The 12,633-nt window shown below is 37.7% G+C and overlaps 2 protein-coding genes across 2 annotated transcripts; both read right to left on the bottom strand.

Annotated features, from left to right (window-relative positions):
- Positions 1-327: 327 nt before the first annotated feature.
- On the bottom strand, positions 328-6,349 carry LOC139151002 (uncharacterized). The gene is made up of 5 exons (XM_070723515.1): positions 6,177-6,349; positions 4,001-4,072; positions 3,498-3,617; positions 2,072-2,212; positions 328-888 (listed from the first exon to the last, which is right to left on the bottom strand). Exons 1-4 carry the CDS (start codon positions 6,277-6,279, stop codon positions 2,079-2,081), a joined length of 429 nt encoding a protein of 142 aa, XP_070579616.1. The 5' UTR covers positions 6,280-6,349; the 3' UTR covers positions 328-888; positions 2,072-2,078.
- A 1,057-nt stretch (positions 6,350-7,406) lies between these two features.
- Positions 7,407-12,095, bottom strand: LOC139152327 (uncharacterized). The gene is made up of 6 exons (XM_070725471.1): positions 11,698-12,095; positions 11,328-11,477; positions 10,714-10,851; positions 9,549-9,704; positions 8,450-8,617; positions 7,407-7,979 (listed from the first exon to the last, which is right to left on the bottom strand). Exons 1-6 carry the CDS (start codon positions 11,903-11,905, stop codon positions 7,771-7,773), a joined length of 1,029 nt encoding a protein of 342 aa, XP_070581572.1. The 5' UTR covers positions 11,906-12,095; the 3' UTR covers positions 7,407-7,770.
- Positions 12,096-12,633: the final 538 nt, after the last annotated feature.

The raw sequence follows: 12,633 nt of genomic DNA on the forward strand, positions 1-12,633 counted from the left end.
TAATAAGCTTGAAAACTCCTTAGAGTGTGTCTCCTAAATCGAAAGGTGGAGGGTCAATTAAGGTCGCGCGCGCGACCCAATATGGCCATGTCGGAAACACAGAAAATACTAAAAACTTTTGGTATTTTACACAAGAAACTACTTTAAAATTAAAAAGATTCTAGCCAAGGTAGATAGCCTTGGAGGTTTAAACCATATCCCACAATGCAAAGTAGATGACCCCGGCCATAATTGCATAAAACATAATAAACAATGCTTCATACGGCAGTGATTTTAATATACTATCATGATCGTGTCTAAATAAAAGAGCGCGCAAACTTCGCAAAGTTGGTGTAAAAGTCATTTTATTATCATCATTTTTCTGTTTCACGGAGGAAATATCTAAATACAACATTTTAAGGCAACTTATATACACCACGGGAAATTCCGAAGTAACCGTCCAAACAATTGGATACCGAGAGCTAAAAATAACTACGATCAATTTCAGACACCATTCAATCAGTATGGTATGGTGGCTCACATCTATCATTGGAAGTCCGGCAGCACATACATGTACAGACAACTGCGGGCCAGTGTGTTCAAAGAGGCTCTTTTTTCCGTATTCTTGCTGTCTGAATCGATGATTCCTATGAAGCGAGAAACACATTCTCTCGATTGTCATAAATGGAAAAGTTAGACAGTAAGACGATTTGAAACACGAAAGTGTTTGTCCAAGTCGTTGCATCCGACATCCGATTAAGCAAATAACTTGTGTCATTGTCCGTTCGCGTGCAAAGAGACGAAATTCAACGATGCTAGGCGTAAGTCTCTAATACCAAAGTCACTTTGGGCAGCCTATCTCAAAACGTCAATGGTATGGGCACTAATATGGAACGAAATACTGTTCATCTGAAATGAAATAAAAAGTATCACATTACTAATGCATTTTAACAGGCTGTATCATGTCATGGCATATTTATGGAAACCATAAAATTTGTTTTTAAAATTTTGTTTTGTAAGTTTCTTATTTTACAAGAAGACCTGATGAGAATAAAACTAAGAAATGAACTTCTGGAAAGTCATATACACAGACATTATCTTTTTGGATTACGCCAGATAAATATAGTGTTATGAGTTTTTCCAGTAACCCGACCTGCCCTATCCTAAACTTTTTTTCGCATTTTCAAAATTCATGCATAATTTTGCCAAATATCTGAATTACAAGCCACAAATCCAAACAAGCTAAAGTCAGTTAAAGTTAACTTTAGTTAATAAAACATTGTAATAAATTATGTTAATATTCAGTACAAACGCAGCATTACGAAGGAAAACAGCGGTCTGTTACGATTGGTTTGTAGTGTAGATTTAATATGATTTACTTGCACACCCTTTCTTCGAAAGTTTATGTTGTGACGTCATGAAAAACTTTTCGATCCTCTGAAATCGACATTTTGAATGATTCATGTAACGAATCATAAAGATAACATTAATAGGATTTTGTTTACTTCTCATAGGTATGCTTGTTGTATGTGCTGTTGCAGTTGCTTCTTTATTTCGTGTTGTTGTGTTGTTGTTGTTGTTGTTGTTGTTGTTGTTGTTGTGTTGTTGTTGTTTTAGGTCTACTCTACTTCGCTTTTTGTTTTAGTAATTTTTTGTTGCTTCTTTGTTTACTTTTTAATGTACGTTTTCGTTTACTGCAAAGTGCACGTACTGTATTGAATTCGAGTCACTGGGATAACGAGATACGTTAGTCGAAAATGAATAATTATATCACAGGGGCAGTGACGAAACAAAACTAAATTTTACATATAAGAGGGATATTTTCGATGGATTGACATATGTGACGTAGAACAGTATCGAATGGACAGCAACATTGTTTTTACGGCAAAACCTAATGATTACAATATTTATCATGTTGTATTTAACTTAAAACTCTGTCCCTATTATAAAATTTAATTATGTAGACGCTACCAAACACACACATTTAGGTATTCATGACACAGAAGCCATAATGTATATTATGACAACGGACTAAAGAAAAGAAGTTTGAAATATTAAATTGAGCTGACTCTGATAGTTGTCTGTTCCTCACCTTGAAGTCACACAATGACGTCATGTTGTTTTGAATCCTTCTTACAGAAGATACCCGATCCACAATACATGCCCACTGAGAGGAATACAAGTACAAATAATACACACAGTAGAAGTTGCCACAAACTTAGTCCGTTAGAACCTGTAAAAAGATTTAAACGAAACATGTCGGGCAATATTGAAAGTGTCGAACTCATGTTAAAAACTATAACAGCTGTAATACATATATGTATGGAAGGCCGCGTTCAAAATATGTCAAAACAATTGTCTTTGATATGTCCATATCCCTTTGTTCCATTGAGAACGACTCCTTGTGCAAGTTGGAACGAGACGTAAATTCTTATTCACGCGAATTGACGAGTTAAACTATTATGGCAAAACAATCAAGGCAATGCCATGACATGTATGGGCCTAACTTGTGTATGTAATGGTCTAAATTGAGAATTGAGTTGTATATTCTGGCAAGAAACCCTTGGCCGGTCCGCCGACAAGGTTACGTTCAGTCTTACCAATTAAGGGATAAATGTAACAAGAGTTATGACCAGCGAGGCTTTTCTGTTTATGCACCTTTCTTGTGGATTCCCTTGCCATATAAGAGATTTGCTATGCAAACAAAAAAATTTGTTTCAAACGTAGTTTGAAGACCCATGTTTTTACTAAGTTTCACCATCTGTAATGTTTTAGAATCAATGATTTGTGTCTCAGATCTTGTCATTTTTACATATTTTATCGACTGCACTATTTTTCTAAAGTTCTATGTTTACTGTCGTTTTCGTCAGGTGCGATTATTTTTTATTCAATCTGCAGTCATGTACAGCGCACTGATACATATGTGCAGTGCGCATTGGGGAATTTTTAGTAGAAGTAGTGGTATTGGTGGTAGTAGTAGTAATAATCATAATAATGGTCCGGTACCATACTTTCTTTGTTAGTGACAATACTTTTGTACATACCGGTAAGTCTCACTAAGTTGATTCCGGTTAATCGATATCACAGAAGTCATGCATGCCTCTTGTTCAATTGTGAGACGAAAACACTCGCAATATGACACTGACAAGTTTAGTCTATATTTAGATCCTTCGAAAAGGGGTTCAATTCTCACTCCCAGAATACATTGGTTAATTTTTAAAAAAACTTCGTTAATCAGTCCATTCACCACAGCTAATACTTTAAGATGATGTACAAGAGAACCAAACTAATCTGTGCGTGTAATATTCCACATGTGTTTTAGTTACAGGCTACAAAAAATTCTCGCACATAAGAAGGCTGTACACATGAAGACATCAGACCCAAAGGATAATAATAACACCAAAATTATATATATTACACTAGACAAACCGGAAAGACAGTGCCTCCTTAGCACTAGTGATATCAGCGGCTTCATTGGCAATAACAAGAATTCTCTTCTCAGTAATGACAATACTTACTTGGTCCTTCGGTGACCTGCTTGCCTTCATCTGCCGGTATGGTAGTTGGCTGTTGTGAGAGTGATGTTGGAGAAACCGGTTGCTTTATGTTACCTGTGGAATCTGTCTCACTCGATACACCTAATAAGAGTAGACAATTAGAAACTAATTTTGAACTCTCAAGTTTTATAAAACAATTTTTTTTGTTATGATCATAACAGTCATAATAAGGTTATTCGTTAATCACACATTTTAAAATTATGCAGTGTTCTCAATTCGTTTGATAGTATACATATATTTTCTTGTTTATCAGTCAACAGTTCTTTTCTCCCTGTCTATATTTCCTGCCTATCTAAAAAGGAAGAATACCTAGTCTGAGCTGAGCTAAAAGCGATATTTTAACACGTGACAAATTACATGTAATTTTCCAAACCGCAATGTCTATTTGTGTCTACTTGTCTGTCTGTCTGTCTGTCAGCATGTCACTCTCGTTCTCACACCATTCCACATTCTGCTACCTTTACCTGCACTCGATGTACTTCCGCTGTTTTCAGGATACTTTGATGACTTCTCTGAGTTTGAGGACAAGGTTAAATCTGCAAAAAATGGACGACAAGTATTGTCAAGGAGCGAGTATCAATGGCTTTGTAAATCATCTTATCGATCGTACATACTAGTACTTTTTACGATAGACAAAATGTCATTCCTTTCAAATGGTATTGCGATTAAATTTCTTGCTATTAAGTATATTTAAAGATATGAAAAAGGGTAATTGTTTTAAAATTATTACTTAAATATCGACTTTGCATTCAGACGTCTGCGAAATTTTGTTTGCAGTCGCAATACCATCTTTACTGGCTAACAATTTCAGCAAGTAAAGGAATGTTACATTAAACGCATGGCAGGGTGCGGGGTCAATCTGATGTAGGTCACACGTACAACTATTGACCGGAGAACGATTTGCTAAAGTTGATGATTTACTTCAACAAAGCTGTTCTTTGTTTATGGCTGTAAACATCATTTACAACATAACAGTGCGATAGACATATGACCCAGTTAACCATTGATGCCTGTCATGATATTGAATTTTATAATAAATTCCCCACGTCTTTCATGTTTTCTAATAATCGTCAACGTTGTTCAACCATGCCAACACTAACAACAACGTCGCAGTACTTTCAACTTCAGGCGTTATTTTGGTTCCCGGCCAAATACCGATACTTCAGTGATTAACAACATTTGTTGACTGTTTTCTGAAGAGTTCAAATCGGCGCTGGGACATCTTTTATGTTATCAGATCATCACCAACGCACGCCCTCACTGCTTGGTCACGTGCTTGATTTTATTGGGGCAAAACATTTATGCGTATAAACAACATGACCGAAAACGAGATATAGCGGCCATCATTATCACCACCGGTACTGTGGTATGATGACTGACAAGACGTTTTGTCGAGGCTATACACCGCAATAATCTTGCCAGAATGGGAGAGGAATTCCTTCTTGTTATTACTGAAGATTTATCCTGGTTCTGGTTTTGAAAATAAGTACGCTTACAAAATTCATTCAGTTCAGTGTGTTGCAAACACTTATCAATGTCACGCACAGGAATACAACGGTACAATGGTCAGTCCTTGGGGTCAGTCGGTTTGTGGTTACGTGTTTAGGTACTTTGGATGATAAAATAAAATTTGAAAATCGAGTCATCGTGTTGTCGTCGTTGGAGGTAGTGCTGATACAGAAGTCAGAAATCGTTAACAGTATTGTAGAAAACCGTTCGGTTGTGTTTTGTCAATATTGCCCTATTTCACTGGTACCATATATGGGTTTGTTTTTATTTACTTAGATATGACGTTAAGTCACGAGATGGTTTCGCAACCGAGGCTGAAGCAAGCTCTCCCTAGTTGTACTCGCGAAAAAGATACACAACTCATGGAAGAAGAGTTTGATCTCTGCAGTACTGGATGATTTTAATTTCTTTAAGTATCAATGAAGAACACAATATGCCTCTGCAATCGAAAATCAATAACAAGGTCGAAATGTTGGGGGAGGGGGTTAGAAACTGATATTACATTCTGTATTTGCCAGTATGAATCTACATATTATGGTATATAAAATTACCTACTTTGACAGTCTAAATTCTAGTAGTGGTTAAAAGAATCAATAGATTATAAAGTTATTATTCAAAATAATCACGGTGTCCTACATGGACTTGGCACTTAAACGTTGGTAGAGGTCAGCAAATTTCCAGGCCTCATGAGCCATGACTTTTAGAAAAGGCACTTATGTGTTTTTTACTTTAAAATGATGGATTCTCGCTAAGTCTGGTTAAAGTCAGTGTAGATCTTTTACATTAAAGAGTGTATCTCATATTTTACTACTTTGACGGTCGGTTTGTGTAATTCCCAAACTTTGTAAAAATTTATGAAGAGTAGTGACCATGTAACACATGACAATGAATGCCTTTCCTTAAAAATATGAAGTTTTGCTAAATGTATCGAAGCATTTAGATGTGCAGTGAACAGGTCTGTTAACATTACCAGGGACTCAAATTGTCAATTTTGTTTTGAGGGCGAGACAGAAAACTTAGCATTTTTACGAAACAGTAGGGATTTCTGACTCCATAACATGTCCATTGTTGTCATGTTGTGACGCAGAGGCTGTTTTCTTTAATCTACAACAGAGGTAAATGAAAACCTACCACGATACAGCGTCGTTGATTTCACAGGTCCAGCTTGTTCAGACGTGGACAAACACCAGAGAGAGATACATGTAATCGCTGCCACAAATTGACGGAAGCTCATATTGAAGGCGTCATTGAATGTGCGTTGTGTTGAAGTTGTGTGTAATCGTTCAAATGGTGCTAGTACTCAATAATGTACGGAAGCGATGTTGTGTAGCCTTATATGGCACAATAGGATCTGATAAACATTCATCATATACTAGTGGGTGTGTGTAATAGTCGATTGCCAAACATGTACGAGGAGAGGCGCCCTCATGCGAATGAGAATTAAAATTTATTCTGACATTACCAGGACTATGGTAGTATATGCTGCGGGTCCTTACGCACATACTATGAACTATATATAATATAATGGATATCGTTCATGGGTTGACAGTTTTAAGTGCAATTTGAAACTTATCTTTTTACTCAGTTTTATTTGTAATTTTTAAAAGACTTTCTTTGGGTAATTTTATTGTTTTTATCCAATGAGTTTTCTCTTGTAAGCTTCATGTGTTGTTGTACTTTTATTATATTACTTTTTATTCTGTTATGTACAATGTGCTGAGACGTGTGTTGCGCATTTCCAACAAATTGTTAATAATAATAATAATAAATAATCCTGTTCGTCGTTATTTATGCAAATGAGCAATATCATTGATATTGCTAAATGACTCTGAAACGAATAATTTGTATGATAATACATGTATCAAAATTTATCAGATTCGATTCTGTAAGTCTAAATATATCTTATTTCAGGACAAATCATTATGCAAATTAGCATCAATTTTGCAAGCCACACCCACAAAAAACTGAAATGTTCTTGCCATTGCCAAACAGAAATTGTATGCTGGATTTTATTCAGATTTGTGCAGCCATTCTTGGTTGAAAGCCTGAATTGCATAAGTTCATCGCACATGCTAATTAGTAACTAAATTCCCTGTCACATTTTAACATCTTTCTTTACTGTTAAACCCATGTTTGATCAATATGTGGCAGCAAATCTCATCAAGTTTTGTACACCTGTTCTTGAGTTGCATATTTTTTTAAATAATTCATCATGCAAATTCTATACAAGCCATACTCGAAAAAACTATACCGTTCGGTTCTTGCCATTCCCAAACACAATCCACGTACCAGATTTGTTTGAAATTTCATGAACGTTTGTTGAGGTATGGTGGCGACAGAAATACTGACATTGGTTGGACAGAAGCTCAGAGAACATGTGAGATAAAAAAGACGACTTGCTGAAAAATTGATGAAAATAAATCAACGGAACGTCCTAAGTTGTATCTACGTCTTTATTTGAAATTACCATATGAATTTGAAAATTAAAAATGTTACAATCAGAAAAGGCAAATGCCGACAGAGATACACCAATGACATTAACTCTTAAAGCTTGGGTTTTCTAAAATGTGCAGCATTCCTGTAGCAAAACTTTCAGGTAGTCTTTGAAATCACCGTTTATTAAAGAACGTGACGTACGAGTGTTTATGTTGACTGCACAGGGTAACTAAATTCTGTAGCTAAAGCTCACAAGCCGTGGATTTTTACTAACATTTTTTATAAGAATCTAAACACTTATTTCTCTCGAACACTGTCTATATTGTCTGTTTGTTCCAGCTTCTAACATGGAAGGAAATGAGTGACAGCTGAGTTGGTCGACATTGTCATCACTGGTTGAAGAACTCTCCGAGTTGTCTTCTTCTGGCTGGATAGGATTATGAGTTACTCGAGACGTGAACGTAACTATTCCGTCCTTAATGTTGTGATAGATACACCCTGAAAGGGCATCACAGAAATTTCAGTTCAGTCTATGCTTATCATAACTCAGTAGCGACTGGGTTGGTGCGCTGCAATTTCTACATCTGACTTTACTGCAACTGCCATGTTGTTTTACGCCTGTTTCCTGCATACGATATTTTTTTAGGGGCCGATTATGAGTCATGTAAACATATTAACAACTGGGAAAATCAGGGAGAGCACAGAATGACTGTAATTTATACATTCATTAAAGTTAAGTCTAGTTTTGGTCTATTTACTTCGATAAAAGTTTTGTAGCTGGGCAAAAAAGCTGACGTAAATTGTATAGCTTTATCGGAAAGTTTCTCATCGATGGCTAAATAATATTATTAAAGTGTAAGTTCAATGCATGATATGAAGTAAGCATACACACTTTAGTATACGCGTTTCCACTGAAATGCAAGCACATTGCCTTAGTACAAAGTCATAAAAATTTGACCTTTTAATACCTTGATTCTGATGTGCTGGCTGGCCGTGGTTCGTGAGACATCGGGCACACTGCAGCCGTCTCTTCTTCTTTTTAAGTTTGTAAAGCAGAGCTATAGACGCCAAAATACCAATGGTTACCAACAAAGCTGTGCACACGTACACTGCTATGTCAGACTGGTCACTGTTGCCTGAATTGAATTTACAAGAATAAGGTAATAAATAGTCAGTGATTTAGAGTTATTGTACATGCATATATGTAATGATATATCATTATAATTCGTACAGCCATGGCTCATACATCCGTTTGAAAATAGACACTGAGCTGCCAAACAACTTCTACCGAAATTTAAAGGTTCAGAAATGCTAACTTTCGGTGATTTTTTCATTATTTTTGTTTTGTATGTAAATTGCATGTTCTAATACTACAGCAAAAATAATGTTGAAACACCTACTGTTTAGCTTGTCAACATAGCATCTATATGAGTAAAATGCATTGTTATTGTTAACATTTTAATTCTAGTCCGGACCAGAATTCACTTGTCAACAATTATAACAATGCAGTTTACACATGTACGGGCTGAATTGACAAGCTGAATACAGTGCATCTCAACATGCTTTGGAGAGACAAACAAGAAATTGTGATTGACATTAAAAATAAAATAGTGAAAAAATCATCAAACGTTAGTATCACTGGCCCTATTAAGCGTAGACAGTCCACTTTCTATGGTTTTAAACGTGCTTTCTCTTTTTTAAGACTACAACGTTTCTGGACTGTAAAATTACATTTTTGATATCTTATCCATCCATTATATTACATGAATATTACATACAGTCTAACAAGGGTTCGTCAAGGAGAAAACACAGAATGCTTTTCTAAGTGTATTAAGGTTAAACTGGAAAAGAGGTAGCACTAAATTCACCAATCGATGCAGTGACACTGACGAAATCTGAAATTATTATTCAAAAAACTGTTCAACTGCGAACAATAGAGGGGATAAAGTTCACCACTACATCGAGTCTCTCTCTCTCTCTCTCTCTCTCTCTCTCTCTCTCTCTCTCTCTCTCTCTCTCTCTCTCTCTCTCTCTCTCTCTCTCTCTCTCTCTCTCTCTCTGACTTACCAACGTTAACATCATCTAAGATAGGTAACTCCGTAGAAATGTTCTGTGTCAAGTTTTTGTGTGATATGCTGACTATATTCGTGATGATTTCTGATCCACGCTCAGTCACCATGTAAGAAGCTGACCGTGTCGATTCCATAGGCAGTGGCATCGTCACTGAGAAAAAGCAGGGCGGAAGTTGTTGTGTTTATTGTTGTTTTCACATTTCGAAAAGAACGCACCACGAAGTGTAGCCATCCGTAGAATGACCAGAAGAGAGGGATTTGAATGCACTAATTACTTTCTTTTGGGCATTTGAAAAATCTGAGAACTTTTTGGATTCCCCCGCCCCCCGCCCCACCGGAGGTCTTTTTGAATGTAGCCTTATAGGAGAGTACAAAACATAAAAAATAACATTGAAGTTGTTTAAGACAAGACCAGTTTTGACTCTTCTCTACAAGTCCTTACAAGAACCACGGACAGGACCATGGCTCCAATTACATCTCCGAGAAGCCATACACAGTTAGCTATTTTTATAATAATCTGACATACACAGTGTCTGAGAGGACCTTTCTTTTATAGTTGAAACCATTAAAACACAGCTAGTAATGACATAAACCGCTTTTTGTTAACTATCATTCGGGTTTGTAAAAAACACCTTTTATTTGAAAACCTGAGGAAAAATAGTTTTCCCTTCAGATGAGAACAAAAATTATGTGGTTTTTCCTTTTGTATAAATGTATCACTCTATCAACGTATTAAGAAATATTAGTGCATTAGTGCTTTCTCATATATTCTGAGTTCTCATAGAGAAAACAGCAAAGGGATAGGTTTTTGTTATGCATGTTTTGCATATGACCTAAATATTCCATAATGATGATTATGCTTTGCAAAACAGACTTTCGATTCGCATACATAGAGAAACCCCTGATATATATCTCTGACATATTAAAGTTACACGCCCGAAGGGCACGCCAAAAACTACAACTGAATGGTGCAATTCGTGGCTGATATGATGCATATTATGCAATTATGAGGCATTGAAAATCTTCACATTGAGCATTTAAAGAAACAGGGTGATCCCACCATCCATCTGTACATGCGAAAAAAGTAAGTCTCTTACTTAAAACGCCATCTTAAAGGGGACAAAAAATGATGTATTCGTTCAGACGCTCTGACAACTCACCGCATTCTTGGCATTCTTTGGTCGATATCTCTGTACAAATGCTGCAATTCATACAGGTACCAAGAGCTTTAAAGAAGCCTGGTTTACACTTGGTATCCGTTTCGCGATTGGCAACGGCTATGATCGAATCTTTATCACCTGAAGAGATATAATCGAAATATAAATAACAGTGGATGAGAATTCATTACTCACTTGTTTCAGTTATAAAAATCAGTAATCAGAAAATATTACATATTACACGGTGTAGGTTTAAAACAATAAAATGAGGTTCTCCAAAGAGTAACCCTCTCGAAGAGTCGGGTTTACAAAAGGTAAATTCCCCTTGATTACCTTGGCCAACCCCTCATAGTTATTGACTTGCTTGACCTACTTTGACGTACGTCTTCCTACGTGATAAGTTGAAATATTTAACGACTTAAGTCACTACAGACATCAACAATAGACTAGTCTGAAATGGGAGGTGACACACAACGAACAATGCTTGTGTAAAAGGGCATACGTGAGAAAGTTCAGAAACTGTGAACTGAACATTCTTGTCACGAGACGTTGAAAATGGTGAATGGAAGGATAATGCAGAATAAGCGACGTATGCATTCAGTTGCGCTACGACTTACCGCATTCCTTGCATTCTTTGGCCGATATCTCTGGACAAATGCTGCAATTCATACAGGTACCAAGAGATTTGAAGAAACCGGGTTTACATTCAGTATCCATTCTGCGATTGGCAGCAGCTGTGATCGAATCTTTGTCACCTGTTGCGATTTCTTGGAAAGGGGAGCAGAGGATAAGGATCGATTAATTTTTTTCAAATATAAATCCCCAGTGCTCTGTGAACGACAAAATATATACAACATTTCCCTGCTATGTATTGATGAATCGCATTGTTTGAACCTATGTCTCAAGTTGGGCCTATTATCGTTCAAACCAACAATGTCACGTGCGCCCTAATTTCTGCAGGAAGAAACGATCGATTCTACTACTCACCACAGTCTGTGCATTCTGTAGCCGATATGTACGGACACTCACTACAGTTAAAGCACCCTTTTGGAGTTCGGAAGTGCCCCGGTGGGCACGTGTCGTCCAATTCGTGTGTAGCATCAGTGCTTGGTGCCAGGTAACAAGATAACATGAAACACACCACCGGTATTTCGATTAGGCGCAGAAACAACATCAGGTTGGCGCGGGAAAACATTCAGTACAGTCAAGGTAGCTACTATTGAAAGGCAAACAAGGTTTACCGGTGATTGATAATCTTCGATGGTTAATTCATCAGTGCTCTACTGACTGGGAAGTGTTTATGAAAACTTTGTAAACGGTAACTGTAGAAATTACGCAAACCGAGAACTACCGATGTTGCATCCCTCGTCAAACTAGTCAATTAATTAAATGGCATGCACGTATATAGCGCTACCAACAACTTGTCCCACTGTGTTTACAACATAAGGGGAATTGCCCGACTGCGTCAAGGGGGATGGCCCGACGGTGAAGTTACGGCGACAGAGGGGGGGGGGGCTTACCCGACGGGTAGCTGGGACAAGGGGTATTGCCCGACTCCGACAAGGGGGATTGCCTGACGCTAAAGTTACGGCGATAGGGGGAATTGCCCGACTGCGACAAGGGGGAATTGCCCGACGGGTAACTGTGGTACAAGGGGGAGTTGCTCGACTGCGACAAGGGGGAATTGCCCGACGGGTAACTGGTACAAGGGGGAAATGCCCGACTGCGACAAGGGGGAATTGCCCGACTGCGACAAAGGGGATTGCCCGACTGCGACAAGGGGGTATTGCCCGACTCCGACAAGGGGGATTGCCTGACGCTAAAGTTACGGCGACAGGGGCAATTGCCCGACTGCGACAAGGGGGAATTGCCCGACTGCGACAAAGGGGGAATTGCCCTATGGGCAACTGTGGTACAAGGGGG

Source organism: Ptychodera flava, chromosome 15 (genome assembly GCF_041260155.1).
Source record: "Ptychodera flava strain L36383 chromosome 15, AS_Pfla_20210202, whole genome shotgun sequence".
NCBI classification, from domain to species: domain Eukaryota; kingdom Metazoa; phylum Hemichordata; class Enteropneusta; family Ptychoderidae; genus Ptychodera; species Ptychodera flava.

Excerpts from the sequence above, each read along its gene's own strand:
- LOC139151002 (XM_070723515.1), bottom strand. The coding sequence starts at position 6,279 with ATGAGCTTCCGTCAATTTGTGGCAGCGATTACATGTATCTCTCTCTGG. Across the intron at positions 4,073-6,176 it reads ATCAACGACGCTGTATCGTG|ATTTAACCTTGTCCTCAAAC; the intron begins GTAGGTTTTCAT and ends CATTTTTTGCAG. Across the intron at positions 2,213-3,497 it reads GCAGGTCACCGAAGGACCAA|GTTCTAACGGACTAAGTTTG; the intron begins GTAAGTATTGTC and ends ATCTTTTTACAG.
- LOC139152327 (XM_070725471.1), bottom strand. The coding sequence starts at position 11,905 with ATGTTTTCCCGCGCCAACCTGATGTTGTTTCTGCGCCTAATCGAAATA. Across the intron at positions 9,705-10,713 it reads CAAAGAATGCCAAGAATGCG|TGACGATGCCACTGCCTATG; the intron begins GTGAGTTGTCAG and ends GCTTTTTCTCAG. Across the intron at positions 8,618-9,548 it reads CTTAGATGATGTTAACGTTG|GCAACAGTGACCAGTCTGAC; the intron begins GTAAGTCAGAGA and ends AATTCAATTCAG.